The sequence below is a fragment of the Rhinopithecus roxellana genome, chromosome 10 (assembly GCF_007565055.1).
Source record: "Rhinopithecus roxellana isolate Shanxi Qingling chromosome 10, ASM756505v1, whole genome shotgun sequence".
Lineage (NCBI taxonomy): Eukaryota > Metazoa > Chordata > Mammalia > Primates > Cercopithecidae > Rhinopithecus > Rhinopithecus roxellana.
This window is the reverse complement of record NC_044558.1, coordinates 3,255,659-3,283,345: the sequence shown is the minus strand read 5'-3', so window position 1 is coordinate 3,283,345 and position 27,687 is coordinate 3,255,659. Positions and strand designations below refer to the sequence as shown.

Here is a 27,687-nt window from a genome sequence, read left to right as displayed (position 1 = left end):
TGTGAAATCAATCCATACAATTCCTCATGTTAACAGAATTAACGGGGAACCATATGGTCATCTTAAAATATATAGCAAAACTTTCTGACAAAATTTAAAACCCATTCATTGTAGAAACTCTCAGCACTAAAAAAAATAGAAGAGAACTTCTTCAATATTCCATAGGACAGGAGGCCCCAGTACTGGTCCGGTCCATGGCCTGTTAGGAACTGGGCTGCACAGCAGGAGGTGAGCAGCGGGCCAACAAGCAAAGCTTCATCTGTATCTACAGCCACTTCCCATCACTCACATTACCAACTGAGCTCCGCCTCCTGTCAGATCAGCAGCCAGCATTAGATTCTCACAGGAGCCCAAACCCTACTGTGAACTGCGCATGCAAGGGATACAGGTTGTGTGCTCCTTACGGGAATCTAATGCCTGATGACCTGTCACCGTCTCCCATCACCCCTAGATGGGACTATCTAGCTGCAGGAAAACAAGCTCAGGGCTCCCACTAATTCTACCTTATGGTGAGTTATATAATTATAACATTATATATTACAATATAATAATAATAGAAATAAGGTGCGTAAGAAACATAATGCGTTTGAATCACCCCAAAACCATTCTCCCAACCCTGGTCCATGGAAAAACTGTCTTCCACAAAACTGGTCCCTGGTGCCAAAAAGCTTGGGCGCTGCTGCTGTTGAACATCCAACTGTATCATACTTAATGAATTAACTCCCTCCAGGCTCAGAAACAAAACATTCCCATCAGTTCTATTCAATATTGTGCTGATTATATCAGCCAGTTTGATAAGCAAGAAAAACAAAAGAGAATGTATAAAGATTTCAAAAGAAGTAAAAAGCTGTCTTTATTTGAAGGTGTCGTAACTGCTCATGAAGAAAATCCTTAGGAATCTGCCCCCTCAAAAAAAAAAAAGAAAGAAAAAAACACCGTTACTACCACTAGTAAGTGAATTTGGCAAGGCTGAAGAATACAAGATCGAAATATAAAAACTAATTTTATAAAAGCAACAAACAAAATATAAAAATTTTTAAAAACTTCCATTCACAATATCATCCAAATACTAGGTAATAAGTGTAACAAAATTTGTGCATCTACACACACACACACACACACAAAAATCATTGCAGAGAAAAATTAAAGAAGACTGCTAAGATGTGAATATGTGTGTCCCTCCAAAATTCCTATGTTGGGATTTAAATCCCCAACTGATGATATTAAGAGATGGGGCCTAAGTGATTAAGTCATGGGGGCTCCACTCTCATGAGTGAATTTGTGCTATTAAAAAAAAAAAAAAAAAAGTCAAAGGGAATGCCCTAGTGCCTTTTGCCTTTCCACCTTCTGCCACATGTGGATGCCATGAGAAAGCACTGCCTATGAGGAACAGGCCATCATCAGACATCAAATCTGCTGGTACCTTAATCTTGGACCTCCAGAACAGTGAAAAAATTAATTTCTGTTCTTTATAAATTACCCAATCTCAGGTATTGTGTTACAGCAGCACAGACTGAGAGCAAGACCTAAAAAATTGAGGAGATATACTATGTTCATAGATTGAAAAACTCAACATTGTTTCGATATCCTTTCTCTCCTGATTAACCTATAGGTTCAATATAATCCAGCACACTTTAAACACTTTCTTTTAATAAAGATTAACAAGATGACTCTAAATTTATATAGGAATTGAAAAGACATTAAATAGCCAAAACAATCTTGAAAAAGAGCAAAGTTGAAGAACTTAAATTATCTAATTTCAAGGCTAACCATAAAGTTACAGTCATCAGGACAGTAGTGTGACTATAAGGATAGACAAATTAAAGGATCAGAAAAAAAGGAACCTAGCCATTGATCCATACATACACAGGCAATTCATTCTTTTTTTGTTTTTGTTTTTTGTTTTTGAGACAGGTCTCACTCTGTTACCAGGCTGGAGTAGAGTGGTGTGATCTCAGCTCACTGCAACTTCTGCCCCACCTGGTTCAAGTGATTCTCCTGCCTCAGCCTCCTGAGTAGCTGGGATTACAGGCACCTGCCACCACACCTAGCTAATTTTTGTATTTTTAGTAGAGACGGGGTTTCACTATGTTGGCCACAATGGTCTCGATCTCTTGACCTCGTGATCCGCCTGCCTCTCAGCCTCCCAAAGTGCTGGGATTACAGGTGTGAGCCACCACAGCCGGCCAGCAATTCATTTTTTACAAAGGTACCAACGTAATTCAATAAGGAAAGGATCATTTTTCAACAAATGGTGCTGGATCCACTAGGTAGCCATACGGGAGACCTCTACTTTATACCATATTTAAAATTTAACTCCTCATGGATCATAGACCTAAACATAGAACTAAACTATAATGCTTCTAAAAGAAAACAGGCGCGGTGGCTCAAGCCTATAATCCCAGCACTTTGGGAGGCCGAGACGGGCGGATCACGAGGTCAGGAGATCGAGACCATCCTGGCTAACACGGTGAAACCCCGTCTCTACTAAAAAATGCAAAAAACTAGCCGGGCGAGGTGGCGGGCGCCTGTAGTCCCAGCTACTCGGAGGCTGAGGCAGGAGAATGGCAAAAACCCGGGAGGCAGAGCTTGCAGTGAGCTGAGAACCGGCCACTGCACTCCAGCCCGGGCGACAGAGCGAGACTCCATCTCAAAAAGTAAAAATAAAAATAAAAGAAAACATACGATACTATCTTTATGACCTTAAAATGGACGAAAATTTCTTAAACAGGACATGAAAAGCACTAACCATAAAACAAAAACATCTATAAACTGAATTTTATCAAAATTAAACTCCTGATCTTCAAAAGACACAATGAAGAAAAATAAAAGCTGAGCCATCGGCTGAAAGAAAATATTTCATTAGATACCTTATAAAGGACTAGTATCCAAAATACAGAAAAAAATCATAATCAATCATTAAAGGGCAAACACCCCAATTTAAAAATGGCCAAAAGCTTGAACACATCACAAAAGATGATATAACCAGTAAGTATGTAAGATGCTCTACATCATTAGCCGACCGAGAAATGCAAATTTAAACTACTAGAAGATTCTGAAATTAGAGAAGCAGTAACGAAAAAATGCTAGCAGGTATCACTTCCAAATGGCTAAAATGGAAAAGCATGACAACACCAAGCACTGGTGAGGAAGTAACCGGAACTCCCATACAATGCTGGAAAAAACTTCTCCCTTAAGTATGGGAAGTTGCAAATTGTGTCTCTGCTGTTCTCTTGTATCCCCAGCATCTGGCCCCTCATCGGCACCCCTACCCTCACAGAGGAGGTAAGTTCAGCTAGGAACTTGTTTTCTTGTTTTGTTTAGTTTTTGAGACAAGGTCTGGCACTGTCACCCAGGCTGGAGTGCAGGCGGTGCAATCACAGCTCAGTGCAGCTAGGGACTTGACGGTGGCATATGGTAAGATCCCCTTATTTATACTGGCGTCGGACAAAGCAGCAGCTTCGAGACAGCAGGACTGGGAGAAAAACAGGGTTGGCAACTTTTTATTTTGCAAAGTAAGAGTGTTTTAAACAATTTTAATAAAATAAAAACCAAAAAGCAGCCAGGCGCAGTGGCTCACGCCTGTAATCTCAGCACTTTGGGAGGCCGAGGTGGGCAGATCACGAGATCAGGAGATTGAGACCATCCTGGCTAACATGGTGAAACCCCGTCTCTACTAAAAATACAAAAAAAAAAAAAAATTAGCCGGGCGTGGTGGCGGCGCCTGTAGTCCCAGCTACTCAGGAGGCTGAGGCAGGAAAACGGCGTGAACCCGGGAGGCAGAGCTTGCAGTGAGCCAGTATCACACCACTGCACTCCAGCCTGGGCGACAGAGCGAGACTCTGTCTATAAATAAATCAATAAAACCAAAACGCTACCAAGCTACCATCCACTGTCTCATCATTCCCTAAAAATTATTATTAGTGTTGCTTTCTTTAGAAGAAAAAAATTAAAAGTTCTTTTGACCCTTTCCATCTTCGTACCCCCCAAAAAACAGAAAGAACATAATCACATAATCCCAGAATTTTTTAAAGAATCAATTTAGTTTTGTGAGAAGCCAACTCTGTTGTCATTCTTTTTCTCATTTTGCCCCATTTAGTGATCACCATTCAGAGATCCATTCAATGGGGTCCTGAGGGTTTTCTATTATGAATCACCAAGTCAATTTGGAGCACCCAGACAGATGACCTGTCCCAAGATCAAGGTTAGGAGTCGGTAAGCTTGCTTGGAGATTAATTTAAACCATTTGTTCTCATAAATCAAACCATGAACTTGACATGTCTTCAGAAGCAGGCAGGAGGAAAAGCAAGTGAGGACAGAGCAGTCGAGGAGGCAAAATCCACACAGCAGGAGGCAGAGGGCAAAGTGAGGCCAAGAAAAGCAAAGGTGGAGGCAGTTACGGGAGAAGAAAGATTTGGAAGAAAAGGGAAAGTAGGCAGAAAATAAGCAGAAGGGGGCAATGGTGTTAAGGGTGTGGCAGGGGCTTGGAAGAGGCAAGGGAGGCGAGGAGAGCGCATAGAGGAAATGCCCACTCTCCAGCATGTCTGTTGCCCTGCAGGACCAGACCACAGCTGCGCACGATGAACAGCACTTGTTTGGGCACTGCTGGATTTCCTGGCTGCTGCTGGCTACGGTATGTGTTCCACACGCCTTCGTTCACGGAGAGGGCAGAGCTGCCTTCTGGGTTTTCCCCAGAACACTGGATTGTTGCAGGAAACATCCTTCTCAGGAGCAGCCTCTTCCTCCTCCTGCTGAGCAAGTTCCCAGCCAGCCCCCGAGTTCGCTTGTTTAGGTCTGAGCAGCCAGTTAGTCCTGCTTTCCTCACACAGTTGTCCTCCTAAAACTGCCTTGCACACCCTCCATGGCCCCTCTCCATGTATTCCATCGACTGCTTGCAGCCCTCCCATCCACCTCCTTGTGTTTCCCTTTTCTAACCCTGGCTTCTGGCTCCCAGTCATGCATTCACCCTGCCCTTCCCTGGAAGGTCTATTCGACATTCAACCCCTTCATTGCTCGAGGTCCACTCAGGGTGGCCCTCCTCCGGGATGCCTTTCCAGGGTTCCACGGCAGGGTGACCCCTCTTCCTCGTGCTTTCCTCGACTGGTCAGCTGTCAAGCCTCATCTCGACCACGCATCAGCGCAAACCTCCTTCTGCTGCTCTCCCTTTAGGTACAAGCATTGTCTCCCCTGGGAGGCAACAGAAGACTCACATTTCGGACAATGCTGACACTTCAGCCCGATGTGCGCAGTTCAAGCCGATCTACCCAGCCTTAATTCACCACAGCTACCCCCGCCCCCAGGAGATGTCCCAGAGACCTTCCATGGCAGAAGACGTAGTAAGACTAGCGGAGGACGCTGAGCTAGAACGGGATCAGCAGAGGCCGGCTTCAGCAAGGCTTGAGAGATGCATAGAGGGAGAGGGAATCTAAGGGATCTCAAGAGACAGGAGGTGGCTGCACTCCCCTGGGAGATACCAGAATTTTGGAGGAAAGGAAGAAGAATACACAGGCCAAATGGGACCATGGATTTTTGAGTATTTGGAAACCTCCATCTGAGGCTGGATTCTAAAGGTGAATTTCTCCAGACACAGAGGAAGCAGCTGTGGCTCCCTCTGAACACCAGAAGGCACTGCAGGGAGAGAGTGGGCCCGCCCTCCAGGGAGCAGGCTGCAGGGCCCGTCTCCACCAGCCGGCATCGGGGTGGGCCGGCCGCTGTCTCCTGGCTGCCCTGATTGGGCTTCAGTGGACATTCCAGGAAAAAGGGATGTCACAAGACTGTAGGCAGCATTGTTTCATTCCATATGGAAGCCCAGATGTGTTCTAGGTGGGTTGTTACACAATACACACGCACGCGCACACACACAACTGGGCCCCAAATCCTAAAACATCAACTGGGATTTTTAAAAAAAACAAGCAAAAGGAAAACCACATACTTACCTTCTTCCTAATTAAGGAATGCTGTCTCTGAATCATTCTCTCAGAAACAGCTGTGTCTCCTACAGACCTATCCACTCCATACTTCTTTGATTAAGCCCACACTTTGAGCTTGATAGCTCTAAGTGCCATGAAGAACACAGATGTAGAATAATCTACCTGTCCCTTGTCCTCAACAGTGTAAAACACACCTGCACGACCTCTTGGCCCCCACCCCTGCCCCTCTGGCCACTGTGCTGCCTGCTTATAAGTGGCTCCTCTCCACCTTGCTGCAGCCCCCCGACGGCCTCACAGAGCTGAGGGACAAGCACTTCCCTGCGCTCTCTGAAAGAGCCATCCCCACAGGTCATGCATCTAGCTCACAAGAAATTCCTCTGACCAATGGCATCTTCTCAAACAGCAGAAGCCCCACATCCAGAGAGGAGCTTGAGGAAGAAGCCAAGGCCCCCTCCTGAGCTGCAGGCCATGGGGTTCAAAACTTCCCTGTGAGGCAGGACTAAAAGTCACAACTGAAACCATGGAAATGCCAGTTTCATCTGCCAAAGGAGAAACGATGAGTCCACCTCTCAGAACCGCCTCAAGGAGGCATTCAGAACAAGCATTGTCAGCGTGCCCTGGCAAAAACAGGGTGAAATATCTGAAACCACCCAAATGTCCCGTAATAGCTTGGTTGTATACATGAGGCACATCCATTCAAAGGAATGTTGTGTAGAGCCTTGCACATAGGAGGTGTCTGATAAATATTTGTTGACTAATTTTTAATGTTTTCAAAGAACAGTGGTGCTATTTCTTAAAATATACAAAAAGGGATACGGAACTGTAAACATAGTTTCATAAGCCTGGCAAATATTGTGTTTATTTTGGAAACTCTGGAAGAAAATATTTGCAACTTATAAAACCAAAATTATAATTATTTCTGAGGCATGCAATTTGGGTGGGTGACTTTCAGTCTCTTCATTATTGTCAAATATTGTTTATAATCAGAAAATTATGAAAGATTCATTTATTTAAAGACCCCAGTGAGGTCCCACTGCCTGGGTCCCACAAGCGTCCAGTCCATGCCCTCGGTCCCCGTCGAGCCTCTCTTACCAGGGGGCAGGGATTGCAGGTGGTCTTCCTGCACTCCAGCTTGAATCCAGAGATGATCCCCACCTGCACTGTGCAGCGGCAGGTCGTGCATGCATCGATCATCACACTCTTCCCAGGCTGGAACGAGAGGCACCAGGGTCAGGCCACCCAGCATCCCCCAATCTCCCCCCTCACCTTACTCCCATATGCTGTCTCCTGCCCACCCACCCATAGCTCCCACGAGCCATCGCTCTGCTGCTCCTCCTGTCTCCCATGGCCCATTGCCTTACTGTCCTCCCATCTCCAGTACTGAGATGGTAAGAGTGAGAGCTTTCATGCCAAAGAGGCAGCCCAGGCAGTAGGCAGAGGCGACAGACTAAAATGTGCAATGACTTCAGAGTGCTTCTCTGTGCACAGAAGAAACGCACAGGTGCCTGAGGTGGGGGCCAGGAAGTGAGTGTGAGACAGGCCCGAGAGTCAGGAAGATGGTCCTAGCCTGGGCTCCAGGATGCCAGGGATGTCCCGCAGGCAGTGGAAAGCTGGGGTTAGGTCTCCCTGGTTTCCTTCATTTCTGCTTTACAATGACTTGCCTGCTACCCTTCCCGCAGTACCCCCTTTCCCTGTCCCCACCACCTGCTCTGGAGAAGAAGGCAGCGGCTCACCCCAATCATAGTGCCATTGAGCATGCAGGCCTCCACGGGCTCTGAGGGAGAGAAAAGTGCAGAGTGAGAGTGGGCACAACACACCCCCCGCTGAGACCAGGGAGCAGGCTGCTTGCTCTCTTTGGGGCTCCTCCTCCGTGGCTGGGCCTCCCTCCTGTATCTGTCGGCCCTTTCCCCCCACAACCCAGCACTGGGGGTCCTACTGCCAGAGCCCACAGCAGCCTCCCTTCCCCACGCAGCCCACAGTGAGAAGAGCCCCGTCCATTCTCCAAGCGACAGCACTTGCTTATGTGAATTTACGTGTAAGGGATGGGATAAATGGGACGATGTTTGGGTTTACGAAAAAACAAAATGCTACTCTTGAAATTTTCACTTTCAAGAATTCAGTGGTCAGGCGCAGTGGCTCGCGCCTGTAATCCCAGCACTTTGGGAGGCCGAGGTGGGTGGATCACTTGAGGTCAGGAGTTCAAGACCAGCCCGGCCAACATAGCAAAACCACATCTCTACTACAAATACAAAAATTTGCCAGGCGTGGTGGCACACACCTGTAATCCCAGCTACTCGGAAGGCTGAGGCTGGAAAAACGCTTGAACCCAGGAGGCAGAGGTTTCAGTGAGTCAAGATAGTGCCACTGCACTCCAGCCTATCCAGAGATAGCGCCTCTCACTCCAGAGTGAGAATCCACCTCAAACAAACAAACAAATAAATAAATAAACAAAATTCAGAGCAGGATATGGCAGAGAGAACTAGTTTTTGTTGTTGTTGCCATTTGTTTGTTTGTTGACAGGGTCGGAGTGGCAAGTTGAATGCCTTCCCCAGGGTGAAACGTCACAGCGTACAAAGGTGGTCTCCAAATCAGAGAAACCTAGGGTCAAATCCCAGTCTCGCTATGTAGTCATCTTCGGGAAATTTTACAGTTTTCTCATTTTATTTGCTTTCTCATAAAAGCAGTAGGAACAGATGGGAAGATCTCGGTCCTATCCATTTCCTTAAGTTGCTAAAAAGGCAAAGAATTCAGGAGCCAAAAGGGGAAAGAAAGTCTTAAAGATGGGGCCCAGTCCAGCCCAGCACAGCCCCAGCCTGCACGACTTACCACAGCGACAGCTCGGGCAGCACGCTGAGGTCTTACAGCTCAGCTGAAAGCCCGAGGGGCAGACAGGGACCTCCAGCTGGGGACAGGAGACGTTCCTTTGTTGTACAAAGACCTCCTCCTTCACTCGGACACACTCATTGATGAGGCAGGGGTTCTCCGGGGAGGCCCAGTGGGAGCCGACCTGAAGGGCATCAGAATTAGTCCAACAAGCTGGGGCAGGGCTAGAGCCCAGGGTCCCAATGGGAAGGTGCTCTTCTCTCAGGGAGTTGGTTTGGACTCTAGACATGAGGCCTGGCTTAACCTGTAAGTCCCACCACAGGGTAGGGCCCATGGAGGGGAATGAGTAGGACTCATTTCAGTGAGTGCCACGCAAACAGTCTGGGTCAAAATCACCTGACTGAGGCACCCAGGCAAGCACACCTTGGAGAAGCCAGGGGACTCACCCTCCCTTCCTCAGCACTGGTTTGAGCTGAGCTCAGACACTCTGGCCGAGAAGCAGCAATGTGGGCCATTAGACGGAAGGTGCAGCGGGGAAGCCCAACCCATTTCCCAGCCTGGTGCCCCCTTCCCACGGTAGGGGGAGACAGGGAGCTGGCAGAAGCCTCCACAGTAGGGGAAGATAGGGAGCTGGCAGAAGCCTCCACAGTAGGGGGAGACAGGGAGCTGGCAGAAGCCTGAGAAGGCTGGCCTGGGACCCTGACACCCCTGCAATCTGTCCATGAAGAGTGCAGGGCTGCACGCGGGTAGCCTGATCTCAAAGGTTGTCACCATGGGCCAAAAGCACTGAAAGGACCCAAGACCATGGTTCAGAAAAGTCACCAGGAGGATCTTCCCCAGAAAATGTCATCGCGAGTGCCCTGTGTCGGCCAGCACACAGATAGGTAACCAGGTGCCCTCTGCCGCCATCTCAGGCCCTGACCTACTTCTCCTAGTGCCCGCTTATTTCTTCTCCTTCCAAATGAAGTGTAGAAAATGCCAAACACTTGCAGCCATTCTCTTCACCTCCCACTCCTGACTCCCTGCAGGCCTGATTCCACCCTCTAGACCTCTCCCTCCTCTGGTTACTTACTCACGGAGCCTTGGCCACTGGCCCATTAAGAGCATCCATTGCCACCACCCCCGCTGCCCCCGACATGGTTCAGCAGCAAAACCATTGCCATCACCCAAGTCTTTTAGTTAAGATGGAGACTTGAGGTAGAGGAGAGAAGCCCAGGTCACCTTATGTTTTGCAAACACTGATGAGGGGCAGAGTGGGGTGGGCCTTGAAGGGAAATGAGAGATGGGAAAAGGGGCAGGAATACTGGGCACAAAGGCACCGGCTCTCCGCCCCTCCAAGGATGGGGCAGCCTCTGATCTGAGCTGTACCTTGACCCTGGGAAGGAGGAATAAAACCTGCCTCCATCCAGGGCACATGGGAGCAGAAGCACTAAAAGGTGGGGAGGGGAGAACACAGGGAAGGGCACACATAGGCAACTCGGACTAGAGGGGGAGGTGGAAACTCACCTGAAAAAGCTCAGTGAGTCATTCTGTTATCACTGGGGAGGAGAAAGGCAACGAGGCTGGGTAGGAGATGGGAAAGGCTCAGGACAAGACAGCAGACCCTTGGCCTTCCTCTCTAAGGGAAGCACGTTGGTCTTACTGAGGGAGACAGAGGGAAGGCCCATACGGGCAGCTCACCTCCTCCCAGCACCAGCTCCCAAGGCTGCCAGGACTTGGCACTACCCACACCTTATCCTTCTGACCAGACTGAAAGAACTGTGATTCTCCTAGCATCTGGACTAAAATCCCCAAAGACGGAATCCTCTGTTTTTAAGAAAATGGCTTGATGAGCATCAGAGTCTAAGAGAGCACCGGGCAGCACACAGGGGACAGCTGAACTGCTCTGTGTTACAAGAAGGGACGGGCGGGGGTGGGCCAGCCAGGAGAGGACGAGAGTGGGGCGATGGGGCGCTGGCAAGATGCCCCAGCCAGACCTGCAGAAATAGCCGAGGGACTGTGGGAAATACTGTTCCTTTTCTGGGTTGTAAAGTTTTCCACGTCCCTAAAACGACCAGGGAGGTTTCAGTAGAAATCAGTGAAAAGGTCTGGGGACCCTGCCTGGGTCAGTGTGGTCCAGAACAGTACTTGCAGCCTGTGGCACTTCAGAGGGGTGATGAGGCCATCCCAAAACCAGCGCTCAGCCACAGCACCTCAGATTCACAGGTGAATGAGAGAGCATGCATACCCCGAGAGGGCCCTGGGCTTCTCCCAAAATCTACAAAATGGGAAGCCTGAGGCAGTCTTAACTAGTTCCTAAGGGGCAGGTCATCCCAGCTGGCATCTGGGTAACACCAACAGCCGGGTGAAATGCCCAGTGGGGAAAGCAAAGGGCAGGGAATGAGATCAAACTAAGGTCAACACTGGTCCCTGGAGCGGCCCCAATATGCCCTCCTCCCCATCCCGGGGGCCTAGACCTACACTCTTCCAGGAAGACTGGGAGTCCCCCCGTGGTGAGCCCGTCACCACTTCACAGGCCGATGGCAGGCACCTTCCACAGCACTCGCCTTCATGCAGAACATAAGTGAAGCCCTGGAAAAGCAAAAAAAAACAGAGTAAGGACAGATGAGCAGCAAAGACATAGGGGTTCTTACCTACGCCTCCTATGTACTGAGCCCTGGAGTTCTGCTGAGTGATCGCTGGTCTGGGCATTTTCGTCTTTATTGTCAACCAGGCTCAGGGTCATGCCAAGCAGCAGCAACTACTAGGTCACTAACCGAAGTCTTACATCCGCTGCAGAGATATAATTCTGCTCCCTGAAAGATCCCAGTTTGAGAGAGACCATGATCCAGTCTGTGGGAGTATTAAAGACAGCTCAGAGTTCACTTAGCAGCAGCTTACCATCATGGCCAACTCTAGGGCCCCTCACTGACCGGGGGGAGCACTCAGGATGATTGGGATCCAGTCTCTGCTCTCGCAGGGCTAGCCTCCCATACAAGACGAACACTTGATCCCAATACTACTCACCAATGTGCTGATTTGGGCTTCCCCAAGAGGTTACTTGACATTGACCTAGTAATTTATAGGGTATGGTGTTCTTTACAAAAGAAAAATGAGATGAGACAGCAACAGACAAACCTTCCCCAGAAAGCACGCCAGGGAGAACACCATCCTGGGAGTCTGTCAGCCCATCTTGCCTCTAGAAGGTCCTCCAATCTGGCTAAAGCATCATGAAAATAGACCGAAACCCTCCTCTGAAAAGTCTACACAAAGAATAGTCAAAGTGATGACAGTGTGTTTGTCCCAGGAGCCAAGAAAAAAGAATCCAGGACTATGCTCCATCTTGGAGCTGTGTCTTTAAGAGAGAAAGAGTAACCACAGCTGTTCCGGACAGGCGTGGGACAGGCGTGGGACAGGCGTGGGACAGGTGTGGACAGCAGCCTGCGGTACTCCCCAAGCACACTCCCAAGCAGGGCAGAATCTGAAGATGCACAACACATGTGCCTCTCTCTGGAAGGGCTCAACACTCCCAAGACTTGGCTCAACCCCACTCAGTCTCCACGAGACCTACTGACATCCCTGCCCACCTCCCAGCAGTGTGCAGTGAGCTGTCTCCAGGCTTTTATCAGCCAAGATTCAAGTCATTTACCATGCACCTACGATGTACTAGCTAGGTACTATGGAGGAGACAACAAATTAGGATGACTCAACCTGTGTACACACCTTCCATGATACAGCAGAACATACAAAATGGCATTAAAGAGAAAAACAAGGTCTCAGGGAGCCAGAAACAAAGACTCAAAGAACACAGAAGACAGTAATTAATACCATTAGGGATCTGCTGTCATTCTCGCGCGCCTCTCTAGAAGGCTGAGTGATCGAGATCCGCATATTATTTTCGTTGCCTGTTGCCTCTCACCATGGGCAAAGAGTGTCAATATTATGGATGGCTCCCAGGCCACATGCCTGTTCCCACAGCCCCACTAGCTTCTCACACCCACTTTTAGCCATGCCTCCAAATTTCCATCTGTCTAAGATTCCCCTCCACACCCCACAGCAACCCTGTTTCCTGGCTGCACAACCAGGGTCCAACCTATATTTTTCAATGCTTTCTTCTCCCTTCCTCCGACAAATTCCCTCACTTATATCTACGTTTGATATCTTGTATCAAAATACACATCCCAGGCTCTTCTCCTGGCTCTCTTCTCCATCCTGTTTTCATTGGTTTCCCAAGTAAGAATGGAACTAAGTAGGTCTATTAGCCACCCAACCTGAAAACATACGCACTAAACAATAAATTATGAATTTATCTAGCAGCACGATCCTTTAAGCACAATTGCAGTAACTGAAATGGAGGTGACAGATGCCAAGCTCTGGTCACTTGTCCCCTCTGAGGTGGTCTGAGGAGCACAGTTTGAAGAGCTCCTCCTGGATCAGACTGACCCTTTTGCAACACTGCAGTTGCAGGTTGAACCAGCCTAACAGGACGGCCTCCCGGCTCGGGTCAGGACCCCTCCAGTGTCCACAGGCTTCCTGTGAGCTACAGGGGCTCCGGCCAACCCCGTTCCCTGGGGTGGTCCTGTTTCCTGTCTGATACTGGGAAGAACATCCCTCCCTCTTCTTCCTCCTGAGGAGTATCACAGAGTGAATAAAATCTAACAGACTTCCTTCCGTTTCTCAGAACACAGTTCCTACACCTTGACTGAACCTGACTCAGGAGCCTACGGGTGAGGAGTCAGACGGCCATCAGCCTTCATGGAAAATCCCCTCAAAGGCTTGTACAGAGGTGGAGGCCTCCTCTCACTATGGACATGGAAGCAAGGCCATCACCTGAGGCCCACCTGGAACATTCATGAGAAGCTGCCAATGCCCCTGCTTGCCTGCTGCCACTCCTCTGACGTGAAGAGCAGAGAGCTACGGAGGAGCTTGGCGAAAGTGTGTTTCTGCAGACTGTGGCTTCAGGGTGTGACAGTAGTGTTGTTCTTTCTTTTCTGTCACAACCTAGACAACACATGGACTGGGAGATAAGAGCCCAAGTGCCTCTGAGGTCAGAGCAGAGCTATTAATGCTAACAATACTACCCTCTTTGCAGAATGGCGTCTGAGACCCTCTGTAACTTACCTAAGCTCCCACCTCACTCAACACAGTACAGATCCAAGCCCAGCCTCCCACATCCCCTGAGATTTTAAACCACGAGGCTCCCTTCTCCTCCCCAGAAGATGTGAACATTCAGCCTCTAAGACAGGGCACTGGATTCCCTAGAGCAATCACATGGTCAAGAGTTCTAGACACGGTTCCTCCTCCACTCCTGCCCTGACCTCCCTACCCATCTTCTTTTTGAAATTGCCCCCAGCTTTTCTACACAGCCAGGATTAGACCCCAGGATCTGCAGCTCCCCCATTAGTTGACTGGACCAGAGTACGAACTGGACAGTGGACCCAATCCAAGGGCTGAGCTGGGCCTGTCAACTTTCCTCTTGAGAAGCTGATCCATGAAACACAAAGACCTGACTAAGTCAGATTGGAAAAGGATGAACCATGGATCTGAAAAGCTGTGTGGAGTTGAAGTGAGATTTGATAAAGCTGTGTGCAAACAAAAATGTATGAGAAAGCAAAACTTCTGCACAGAGGAAGCTGGCCTGCAGAGAGGAGCTGAAGCAGATGGACAGAAATACCAGCTCTTAGGACAAATGGAGAGACATGCTGTAGGACCATGGTGCCCACCTACAAATCCTACACTTCCTGTCTGAGAGATCCTCCTGTATCTTTTCTACAAATCCCCTCTTATTGTAGTTAGTCTGAATGGGTTCTATTCTTTGCAAGCAAAACTCCCCACTGAAACACGAAATATATTGGGTGTCAATATCCTAAAAATGACCTGTAAACAGCACTTCTCTTTATTTGACAGCAAGTTATTTCCCTGGCCTCAGGTGGCCTGTGAGAGGAGATGAAAACCAAAGGGTTTCTAAAGCTTAGTGTTTCCCAAAGAACACCTGGATACCACAGCATCATCCTCTCTCAAAGGTACTGAGCAACTCCACTCACTCTCAGTACCCAAATGCAGCCAGAACAGCAGGTGAAGGGCCTGGGTTTCGGGATCTGTCCTCAGGCTCTCCTCTGCCATCAAACCATTCACCTAGAAAACACCTTCAGGAGCTCTGTCTTCACTGCCGTTGACATTTGCAAAACAATCATGAGATGTATGTGCTTGCCCGCCCTGGCACCTCTTCTCTTAATATCATTATCTGCTGATAATGTAGCAATAATCGCATTAAACCAGCAAGCAGAATTTGCCCTACAATCCTCTCTGCAGACTGATGCTCCCTTTTTAGGGTCTGATCAGTCCTAAACATGCCAGAACAGGGCGCCCCAGCACACACAGGAGCCTCAGGGGCAGCCGCCACAAACTGGATTTGGGGAACAGGGATCATGTTTTCCGTACCTCAAATTATAAACATGGCCTGAAAATCAACAGTCTACATGGAAACACCAGAGTACACTGGAACCAGGACAATCCTAGAAAATTCAGAGCATACGTTTGTTCTAGGGACAGGCGAAGGTGATATATGAGGGTGGAAGAAAAGGGAAATCAAGTCCTTTTTTCTAGGCATTTAGTCCTCCCCACGTCTCTGCTCAAACCTACTCCACCGGTCCTTTAGACGTAAGGCCATACAACAGACGTGACCATTAGCTAAGGCCTGAACTGCAGAAGGAAGACATAGAAATCCTTTGCTCATGCTTTTTCTTCTTATCCAGCCTTAACCCCTCCCCTCTTCCACACCCCTAGCCTTGAACCAGAGGTCACTGAAGAACCTTTCTTGCCCTTCCTCGTGAATCCAGGAGGCAGAGCTTGCAGTGATCTGAGATTGTGTCACTGCACTACCGCCTGGGCGACACAGCAAGTCTCTTATCTCAAAACAAAAAAAAACAAAGAACCTTTCTTGCCCTTCCTAAGATTCCCTCCTCTACTTTCCCGCCCTGATGGTTCCAGGCGTGCCCAGCCCCTCTGTCCCACTCACCGACCGACAGCTGTCTTCACAGGGCTTCTGGGAGCACTGGACCACACGGAGGCCCATCACAGCATCCTCCATGTCAGTGCAGGTGCACACGTCACAGCCCTCCTCCCAGAACTGGCCCACCGGGTAGATGGTGCTTCGGTGGACACACACCTGTAGACGTAAGATTTCGTGAGTGAACTCATTTCATTCATTGAAACAAACAGTGAGTTAGCACCTACTACACGGAAGGCGCTCTAGGTGCTGAGAATGTGGCAATAAATAAAACCAAATGTGGTCTCTACCCATATGCAGGACTGCTTATAAAACAGATTTCGCCCTCTTCCTTTCCCTGCCTGCCAGCCTTAGAAAAGCCATCCCCAGTCTCTGAGGGGTGGCCCCTCGTGAGGCCTTCATGGTCCACAGACTTGAAAACAACACACTGGCTGCCTTGGTCTCACGTCTTCCTGCCTTCACTGCACTTCACTCCTTCCTATGTCATCGAGAAGCTGTACCCACATTCCCAGACCCAGTAATGTCCTTGGACTTGGAGCCCATCCTCATCTAGCCCTCTGCCTACTTACAAGCAAGTTGCGCAGGGGCTATGAACGCGTGTCCCCTTACCCACAGATGACTAGGAACATAGAAAGCAAAGACTCTGGGACACAGAGCAGGGGATATGTTTGAGAGACAAGGGATCCCATTTGGAAGAACCATAGGCTCTGGCAGAGATGTGGGAAAAGAGATCAAAAAGGTTGGTTGAAAGGGAAACGTGGAAAGTCTGGGATGTACACCACAAACAATGCTCGGACATCCTTTTCTCGGAATGAGGAGCTAAGGAAGCTGTTTGATCAGGGGACTTAATGTCAGTTTTGAAATTAATCCCAAGTATGCCCTCCAAAGCTATGCAAAATAGGTCTCCATCCTGTGAATGCCCTAATAGCACTTCAAACATTTCGAAAGCACTATCATGTATCTTCTCAGTCTTCTAGCTTCTGTATAATCAACTTATTGAATGAGACCCCGTGTTCTATTTAAAGGCCTGCAGGAAAATGTTACCATCCCTATGGAGAAGAATTGTTTAGCAATACTTAGCAAAAGTAAATGTGTATTTACCATGACTCAAAGAATCTCACTTCTAGGAGTCCATCCCAAAGACACACTGCCAAGTCCACAAAATGACAGATGCATATGGCTGTTTGTTACTGCAATTAGTAGTAGCAAAAGGCTGAAGTGACTCAAATGTCCACCAATAGAGGACTTGTTGGAAAACAACTACGGTGCTGCCATGCAATGGAGTACTATGCAGCTATAAGAAAGAACGAGGCAGATCTCTACACACTGACACAGAATAATCTCCATCAAATATTGTCAGATGAGAACAACTTAAAATATCATTCACAATATACTTTTCTATGAGAAATGGGAAGAAACATACATGTATAAAATTCGTCATATTTTCAAAAAGAAAACTAATAAAAATTATAAAGGCTGGACATGCTGGCTGGCTGATGCCTGTAATCCCAGCACTTTGGGAGGCTAAGACAGGCAGATATATATATATAACATATCTAATATATACTATATATTACATACATATTATATATTACATATATACTATATATTACATACATATTATATATTACATATATACTATATATTACATACATATTATATATTACATATATACTATATATGATATATTGTATTACCTATATTATATATAACATAGTATATGCTATATATTCTATATTATAGAATTCATGTATATAAATTACAGGGTGGAGGAAGGAATAAGGTAGAGAAAACAGAGTAAACAGAGTAAGACTCCTGGGAATATGTCTTGTTATAATAATAATTATAATATAATAATATATAATAATTATATATAGTTACATATTAAATTATATATTATATATAAACTATATATTATATAATATATAACCATAGTTTACTTATATAATTACATTATATATTATTTAATTATATATCATTATATATTATTAATATATAATTATAATAATACTGTGCCCACCTACTTGATATCTAGTTAATGAGATATTTCAATTTGTTTTCCATTTTTAGGGATTGCTTTTCATTTCTTTTAAAATTTAAAATAACTATGGCGTAAAATATTTAAGTGATTTTAAAGCCAAAATTATAAAACAAGACATATTCCCAGGAGTCTGTTATGTATAATTATATATAACAAATTATATATTATTTATATATTATATATAGTAATTATATTAATTATATAATTATTTTATATACAATTATATATAAAATATTTATATTTATATAAAATTATTATATAATTATAACATGTTATATATTATATATAATAATAATCATTATTTCAAATGACTTCACACCATAGTATTTACACTATATATCCCCCAATGAGTTTTTTTTTAGGATAAGAAGAACTGAAAGGAAATTTTATTTATTTATTTACTTATTTGAGACAAAGTCTCACTCCATAGCCCAGGCTAGAGTGCAATGGTACAATCTCGGCTCACTGCAAACTCCGCCTCCTGGGTTCAAGCGATTCTCCTGCCTCAGCCTCCCAAGTAGCTGGAATTACAGGCGCCCACCACCACATTCAACTAATTTTTTGTATTTTTTAGTAGAGATGGGGTTTCACCATATTGGCCAGGCTGGTCTTGAACTCCCAACCTCAAGTAATCGGCCCACCTCGGCCTCCCAAAGTGCTAGGTTTACAGGTTAGTTTTGAAACTATTACAGGTCTATTGCAAGATAAAGCAGGTAAGTAGTTAATCATATTAGGAAACCAGAATTTTCAACTTAGAAGTGATACAACCAAAAAATCAAAGACGTCAAGTCCCATAATTCAATTTGAATCAGAAATACCATTACCAACTTACGAGTTTTTATCCTCTCTTAAAATATGCATTTCTAAGCTCTGTTCACCCAAAAGATCTGAAGGCAATGGCAACCCAGGAGCCATAAATATTCTTGGCACCCAGATTCTGTGCCTAAATACCACTTGTACTAAAAGGTAGAAGGACTTTTGTCAAAATGGCAGATCCAAGGACTAGGGCAGGAAATGCGCAGGGTGAGCCTGGCATGCTTTATTGTTTCAGAAAGCAAGAAAACTACAAAAGGCTCATGAGGCCATGCCAACAGGCTCCAAAGCTGACTTAAAGGAGCCCCCATTTACCCCAGGGAGGACAATTTTAGTATCAAAAAAATCAAGTTTACAATGAATCAACACACACCAAATACATAAGCATCCATGAATCCATAATGATGGGGAAAAAAAACCTCCTTGGCTGTCCTTGACAGTTACTGGGGCATCAACTAATGGCTCTGAAAACTGGAAAGGAAAAAATCAAGCCCTTATTCTGCTTTTATTCTGCTTTGTCTAATGTAATTTTATTTCAGGGTAACTGAAAACAGCTGGGAGAAAGTTCTTTCTTATGGGAGAATTCCAGTTAATAAATGCAATCAGTATGATAGAAGTGAGAAAAGTCACGATTTTGAAACTCCTAATGACATACATTAAATCTTAGACAACACCTATAAATATTAAAACGATAAACTAAACTGTTGATGGGATAAACTTCACAATGCAGAAATAGGTTGACTTCATCTGAACACATCATCAGTCCTATCTTTGAAAGTCGGAAGCTAGGCCAGGTGCGGTGGCTCATGCCTGTAATCCCAACACTTTGGGAGGTCAAGGAGGATGGATCACAAGGTCAGGAGATCGAGACCATCCTGGCCAACATGGTGAAACCCTATCTCTACTAATAAAACAAAAATTAGCTGGGTGTGGTGGTGTGTGCCTGCAATCCCAGCTACTCAGGAGGCTAAGGCAGAATAATCGCTTGAACCAGGGAGTAGGAGGTTGCAATCAGCCGAGATCGCGCCACTGCACTCCAACCTGGTGACAGAGTGAGACTCCATCGAAGGAGAGGAGGGGAGGGGAGGGAGGAGAGGGGAGGGAGAAAGGGAAGGGAGAAAGGGAAGGGAGCGAGGAAGGGAGGGAGGGAAGGAAGGAAGGGAGGGAGGGAGGGAGGGAAGGAAGGGAGGGAGGGAGGGAGGGAGGGAAGGAAGGGAGGGGACGGAGGGAAGGAAGGGAGGGGAGGGAGGGAGGGAGGGAAGGAAGGAAGAGGAGGGAGGGAGGGAAGGAGGGAAGGAGGGAGGGAGGGAAGGAGGAAAGAAGGAGGGAAGGAGGGAAGGAAGGAGGGAAGGAGGGAAGGAAGGAAGGAAGGAGGGAAGGAAGGAGGGAAGGAGGGAGGGAGGGAAGGAGGGAAGGAAGGAGGGAAGGAGGGAGGGAAGGAGGGAAGGAGGGAAGGAGGGAAGGAGGGAAGGAAGGAAGGAAGGAAGGAAGGAAGGAAGGAAGGAAGGAAGGAGGGAAAGAGGGAGGGAAGGAGGGAAGGAAGGCAGGCAGGCAGAAAGACAGACATTATGTGCCTCTAGCCTCCCTAATGTATTGACCTTGAATGTAATGAATCCCCTGGGTCTAACTTCTAGTCCACTGGAAATACAAGGGATAGAGGAACACGTTATGCAACACCATGAGGCAGCTGCTAGTCAAATCCAAAATTCATGACATTCTACAGGACAAATGACCCAGCTTCCCCAACAAATCAAAGGCATAAAAACAGGGAGTGGCATTACTATAGATTAAAAACACATAAGAAACATTAAGCCGGGCGCGGTGGCTCAAGCCTGTAATCCCAGCACTTTGGGAGGCCGAGACGGGTGGATCACGAGGTCAGGAGATCGAGACCATCCTGGCTAACACCGTGAAACCCCGTCTCTACTAAAAAATACAAAAAACTAGCCGGGTGAGGTGGCGGGCGCCTGTAGTCCCAGCTACTCGGGAGGCTGAGGCAGGAGAATGGCGTGAACCCGGGAGGCAGAGCTTGCAGTGAGCTGAGATCCGGCCACTGCACTCCAGCCCAGGCGACAGAGCGAGACTCCATCTCAAAAAAAAAAAAAAAAAAAGAAAGAAACATTAATAGAAAAATGGCAAGGCAGGAGGGGTGGGCAGGAAGATGAGAAGGAGAACAGAGATATAAGAAAGCAGCAGCAACCATAGCCTCCTAGACTTGTTCCCGCTTCTCCAGAAACTACGTGCTTAGAATCCCTGAGCTGGAAGAGCATCCAGAGGGGAACAGAGCTCTTAAGCATTCCAGACAGATAAAGATCTGTTCCAGCCCTAACAGGCTCCAAGGAGAGATGACTGTGGCTTCTCTGTCACTCATGTCAGGACTCCCCTCAGTGCACTAGCTATGACTATGCTCAGGTCTTCCTGCTGCAGTTCTGGCTCATTTCAGCTCTGCCACTCTCGCGCCCTTCACTTCCACACCCCATCAATTAAATCTTTAATGACAGCTCATCTTGGTGGCTCTTTCACCTGTAAGACTGCTATTTGCACTGAAAATCTGTACCATTTGTTGACATTTTATTATATTCACTTTATAGACTATTGTCATACATACTAACGAGAGCATGCATAGGAACTTCATCTTAACTTCTCTCCCATAGCACCTAACACAGTACCAATTCTATTAGAGTGTGGTAGTTGCTTAGTAACTACTGGACGGGTAGATGGATGGATGAATGGATGGGTGGATAGATGGATAAACTGACAGCAATAAATAAAGGTGTGGTGGAGTGCACTTGTAATCTCAACTACTCAAGAGGCAGAGGTGGGAGGATCACTTGAGCCCAGGAGTCCAAGACCAACCTAGGCAACACAGCAAGACCTCATCTCAACAAATAAATAAGTATGTATTTATATATATATATACATGCACACACATATATATGTATGTATAACTATTAACTGATCTCTAAATAATCCAGGCAATCACATTATTTCCTTAGCTAACCTAAAAATAAGCTCTGTAAAGGCAAAGACCATGTCTTATCCATTATTTGTAACCTCAGCATCTAGCCATGCTTAGTACATAGTAGGCTCACAAGAAATGCCTCCTAAGTAAATTTCCACTCAGGCTGAGCTGGAATGCTGACTGCCCACCACCAAGCCTTGTAGCACTTAGTTTGGGCAGGAGGGGAAGGCTGGGTAGGATACAAACCTTCCATAAGGAGCACATATGTGGCCTTCGTACCAGCCAGAACTGAGCAGCCCTTACCTTGTCGGGAAGGCAGGTGGTTGTGGTGCAGCCACAGTCATTGGTGGCGGTTGAGGCCAAGTACCCAAGGGGACAGCTCACTGTGGAGTTGACACAGTTGCAGGCACACTCATACTCATCACAGCACTGGGTCTTCCGAAGGGTGGGCAAACGGTGCGGGGGGCAGGAGGGTGGGGACACCCTTTTGCACTCCTCCTTCCTGCAGGCTGAGGGTAGGACAAGGCCATGCTGAGCAATGCACCCAGCCAGGGCTCGTAAGTATTCAGCTATGCTATAGTGTGCCAGGGAGCTTCAGACTCAGAAGATAAAGTCAGAAATGTGTGAGGGCCAAGCTCACGGGCTGGGAGCTATTCAATGTTACCAAAAAAGCAGTCCATCTGCAGAAAAATATGAACATTAACCAGAAAGGGAAATGTGAAGCTAGAAACTCTAATGGAGAAATGACGGCTGCTCCATCCCTGCTCTATCACTTTCCCACGTATGTCTGGAAGGGGCGGGTTCCTTGATTCTCAGAGGTGTCAGATGTAGAATCCCTAAGGCCAATAGGCCTGGGTGCACCATGCCCTGCTAAGCACTGCTCTATGCCAGGAGTTCTTGTGATCCTATCCCCACCTCAGTACCTAGAACGACACCCTACAGTTTCAGGCCCACCAGCAATCAGTGTGGAATGAAAGAATGCCAGCAATCAGACCGGGCGCGGTGGCTCAAGCCTGTAATCCCAGCACTTTGGGAGGCAGAGGGGGGTGGATCACGAGGTCAGCAGATGGAGACCATCCTGGCTAACACAGTGAAACCCCATCTCTACTAAAAAATACAAAAAACTAGCTAGGCGAGGTGGCGGGCACCTGTAGTCCCAGCTACTCGGGAGGCTGAGGCAGGAGAATGGCGGGAACCCGGGAGGCGGAGCTTGCAGTGAGCTGAGATCCGGCCACTGCACTCCAGCCTGGGCGGCAGAGCGAGACTCCGTCTCAAAAAAAAAAAAGGAAAGAAAGAATGCTAGCAATCTTGTCAAAGCCACAGCGTCACTTTCCAAAGACCACATCCTGTCCCTGTGTCCTTTGCCTGTGTCCAGCTCCCTTCGAACACAATGTGCTCTCCTCCCACCCCTGAAGTCTCACAACTTGGATGTCAGAGGAGAGTCCACAGCCGCAGACAAGACCGCCGCTGGAGTCAGGTGGGTACTCTCGGTAGGTAAAGAAAGAATTCGGTTTCTTGTCGTGTCTTATTTTAGTCCAACGCTATGTTTAAATTATAGTATATAGTGATTACATATATACTCCTTCAGAGGGGAAAAAAAACTATAAATTTGTTTGGGAATAAGATCCAATGATAAGGGGAAGTCAAAGAAACATTCCCTCCCCTCAATGACATACAGGAGGATGGGCACAAATAAAGATTTAGATTCAGAGGCCTCCTCATCTCAGCCCCAGCTGCTTCTTCATAAACCCAAGAAGGAGGTGCCTATGGCTGTGCCCCACCTGGTATCCTTCAGCAGCACGCAGCCGGAAGGATGCTGTGCAGGTGTGACCCTAACCCCTCCGTTCTAGATGCACTCCCAACCCAGATTCAGCTAGGTAGAAAACAGGAAACGACATCATCTTGGAACATGTCCCTGAGACAGACGATGACCTCCCTCACGCTAGGTGAGAGGCCGTACCACCCCTCCTCATCCACAGAGACCTTACCGCACGTCCAGGAGAGAGGCCGTACCACCCCTCCTCATCCACAGAGACATTACCGCACATCCAGGAGAGAGGCCGTACCACCCCTCCTCATCCACAGAGGTCTTACCGCACGTGAAGATGGGTCTGCACTCGCCAGGGTTGGTCAGCGTGGGCTGGAGGCCACCTTCACAGTGAGGCACTGGGGGCAGGTCACAGCTCTCCGGATCACACACTGAAGGCCAGAAAGAGAGATATCCATGCGGAGTTCAGCAAGGTTACTCTTTTATTACCTGTGAGTGGGACACTACATTCCTATTCATGCAGACTTCCACTGTTTTAGGTAAGTGATGATAATGGGGACAGAGATTACATGGGTTACGATGGATGGATGGATGGATGGATGGATGGATGGATGGATGGATGGATGGATGGATGGACAGACAGATCAATCCAAGTCATACTAATTATTCTTATGATCCATTAGGGCTTCCACATCTCAGCCAAGTCAACTTGGATCCTCTAGACCTGTTTCCTCTTCTGGAAGGTGGGATACTCTACCTTATAGGATCAGTCTGAGGATTTCACAAAATAGTAAAGGCTAGGTGCCTGGCACATTGTAGGAGCATAGTAATGTCTATAAAACGAGGGGCTTGAAATAAATGATCCCTCTAGTTCTCTCTATTGCCAATATTCTAAGACCTCCTTTACATTAATTGTTCTCAAGCCACATCTCCCTCCCTTATGGGGCTTCTATTTATTTCTGATCAATTTCATGAGTATGAACAAGTTTCCCCAATTATATGATTTTCTTTTAGTTGCTTGGACTGCCCCCGATCTATCTGCTCTCCCTCCAAGATTTGCATCACTGCAAATTGTACACGCCTGTGCTTTAGGTCTTCATCCGTATAAGCAACAAACACACTGGTCAGGACAAGGACAAAGGCACTAATGATTTCCTGCCATGCTAACCATAATTCCATCAGCTCTGAATTCACCGAGCCCACTATTCACAGAGTAGCCTGCACGGCTAGCATGAAAACCTCTAGCACATAACCTGCTCAACTCAAGGTGCCCAGTATGTGGTCTTCTCTGTATCTAGCGGCCTCAAACTCTTACTGAAAAGGAAAATGGGCTGCTTTGGCATGATTTTTTCTTCAGTGTATCTCTGCAGTCCCCAGCAATCACCCCATTCTTGTCAGCAATCACCCCATTAATCCTGTCAAACCTATGTTTAGTAATTTACAGAAAATTCTTCTAGGAAGCCAGTCGTGTTCTCCAGAGGTAACCCTTTCCATTTTTTTGGAATATCTAGTCAGTCCTTGCCCACCTCCTTTCACACACCCTGTTCCTGGGAACAGAGCCACCTTTCAGCACCCTCAACGTGGTACCCCCTGGGGCTGGGGTTGGGCCCTGGAGACATCCCCCCGGTGGGACACATACCGCACTCATACTCGGGGCAGCACTGGTCTGCATTCTGGCGGAGGCGGGCCACTTCACACAGGCCGCAGGTGGGAGCTGAAGGAGAGGAGCGGCCACAAAAGTCAGAGAAATGAGTAGTGGGACAGCCTCGGAGGGATTTGAAATATTCTTGCTCACTGAAAACTAGTATGAGTTCTGTATAGTCATCCCACAAGGATCCAGGCCATGGGACCTCTGAGAGATGAGTGTCCCCGTGTTCCTGTTGACACCCTCACATTTACCCTCCAGGAGACTCTTAAGTCTGAGCGTTGCTGGGGACTGGAGGCAAGGGTTAATCTGAGTGTCGAACCCAGATGCAGAATGGGGCTTCCAGGCCCAGCGACGGGAAATGCAGGCTGGGCAAGGAAGCTCACCCACTCCAGGACTCCAGGTGCCAGTGTTTGAGTCTGCTCTGCCAGGGGTGAAGATGGGTCACTGGGGGGCCTTGCAGGGGCCCTTGTTCCTCCATGAAGGCACCAGGGAGGGGAGGACTCTCACCTTTGGCCGTGGGGCAGGGCTGCATTGTGCAGTTGGCCTTCCGCCCGCTGAGGCATGTGCAGATCTGACAGGGCTGGTGGTCCGGGACCCAGGCTTCCAAGAACTGAGGGGAAAGCGAGGTTCAGAGAGGGCACAGGACATTCTAGGTACAAAGCCCATAGTTCACAGAGGTCAGCTCTCCCTGCCTCCGGCGAGGGCCAGTCCCTGAGCCAGCCCTCTGACAGCCTCACAGACGAACAAAACCAGGTTGAAAGGAGGTTGTGAGGTTCCAATGGCTTTCAGAAAGGTGGTCGCCACAGTGCTTTGTAAACTAAAACGTAGAAACTTTCCCTACACCCTTCTCTGTTGGAATGCTAAAACCAAGCAAGGAAAGAAAATGAGAGTTCTTGGATTGCACCTGCTAGTCATTTCTCAAGCCAAAGGAGAAATTGGAATGTTGCTTGGGGGAAAAAAGAAAGCCGTTTCTTTCTGAAATTGACTTCAGACAATAGCAAGAGCTGTGGGGAGGACAGCAAAACTCTTGAAAGCATCACATTCTTGATGCCCGCAGTGACTTCAGAGGCCTGAGTGCGGCTCTCTGCTTTTTAAAATGAGAGATGGCCCAGGGCAGAGAGCAGCCTCCTCAAAGTTACACACAGCCCCACAGCATAAGGCTTTGAAGTCAGGAACTCCCAAACTCTAATACGGGCAGCGTTCCGCCGTGCCCAGTTTCCTCACCTGCAAAATGAGGGTACTCAAGCCTGCCTTGCAGGACTGTTGCAAGGAGTGAGAAACTGTGATTAGCACAGGGTACACAGCAAAGAGCTCCACTAATAAGAAGCAGAGCCAGGACTCAGTCTCCCTCTGGATTCAGCCATGAAGTTACATTTAAACTTAAAATTAAATTCAAGCGAAATTGCCCCTGAAGAAACACATTCTTATCCAGCAGCTCAAAGGACTCTAAGAAGTTCCCAGGTCAAGAAGGTCTTACTTATTACTTCCACGGTAGGCAATCAGTCAGCTAAGAAGGAAGATCAAAGACCCCCACGTAAGGTCCCCTGCCCCCAAAGTGCCCTGCCCTCCCTCAGGATTAACCCCTCTGGTCCTGCCCTTGACACCCTTCACTCGCTCAATAAATGATAGCAGCTAACATTCAAATGCCATCTGCTATGTGCCACTGTGTTGAGAGCTTTATTTAAATCACTCATGTAATCCTCACTGCAATCCTATGGTGAGGATATTTTTTACCATTGCCCTCACTTTTCCAATGAGAAAGCTAAGGCACTCGCTAGGTGTGCACAGGAACAGTGACAGAGTGAGGCTTTGAATCCAAATCCATGGTTTGTTTCTTTGTTTATGCTTTAGTTTTTGTTTAGAGACAGAGTATCACTCTCTCTTGCCTAGACTGGAGTGCAATGGCATGATCTCGGCTCACTGCAACTTCTGCCTCCCGAGTTTAAGCGATTCTCCTGCCTCAGCCTCCCAAGTAGCTGGGACTATAGGCATGCGTCACCACACCCAGCTCATTTTTGTATTTTAGTAGAGATGGGATTTCACCATGTTGGCCAGGCTGGGTCTCAAATTCCTGACCTCAAGTGATCTACCTGCCTCAGCCTCCCAAAGTGCTGGGATTACAGGTGTGAGCTACCTCGTCAGGCCCAAATCCATGGTCTTAAACCACCATGCTCTGCTGCCTCCCACAAATAACTAATAATAAATATGTTCAAGATATTTTTCTAAGATTTTTACATTTATTTACTTTATTTTTCTAATAATAACCCTATCAGGTAAGTAGTATCATCTATATTTACAAATAATGAAACTGAGGCACCAAGAAGTTAAGAAATTTGATCAAGTGGCACATCCAGGCTTTGAACCTAGCATTCTGGCCCAAGACACCACAGGCCTAGTCTCTTGCACTACAACTGCTTCTCGTCAATAGACACAGTGCCCGTCGTGGGCAGGTCTGAACACACCATCCGAGCCCTTGAATGGCTGACAGTCAATGTGAGGAAATAAGACTCATTGGTGAAAATCTGAATGAGAAAAATAAATTGTGACACACACATCATGGAATACTACCTAGCAACAAGGAGGAGAAAACTATCAATACACACAGCAGCATGGACGAAAATCCCAAAAGCGTTATCCTGAGCGAAGGAGGCCAGGCAGAAAAGAAGTGCGTAGGCATGTTTCCAAAATTCCAGAAAATGTCAACGAATCCATAG

General features: G+C 47.3%; 1 protein-coding gene across 1 annotated transcript in view; it reads right to left on the bottom strand.

Annotated features, from left to right (window-relative positions):
* The window catches only part of VWF (von Willebrand factor), a 171,899-nt gene that overhangs the window by 12,876 nt on the left and 131,336 nt on the right, over positions 1 to 27,687 (bottom strand). The window contains 9 exon segments of the mRNA XM_030939152.1: positions 7,023 to 7,139; positions 7,664 to 7,704; positions 8,757 to 8,937; positions 11,214 to 11,324; positions 15,751 to 15,900; positions 21,861 to 22,066; positions 23,652 to 23,756; positions 24,965 to 25,039; positions 25,481 to 25,583. Coding sequence (XP_030795012.1) covers positions 7,023 to 7,139; positions 7,664 to 7,704; positions 8,757 to 8,937; positions 11,214 to 11,324; positions 15,751 to 15,900; positions 21,861 to 22,066; positions 23,652 to 23,756; positions 24,965 to 25,039; positions 25,481 to 25,583 — 1,089 coding nt within the window.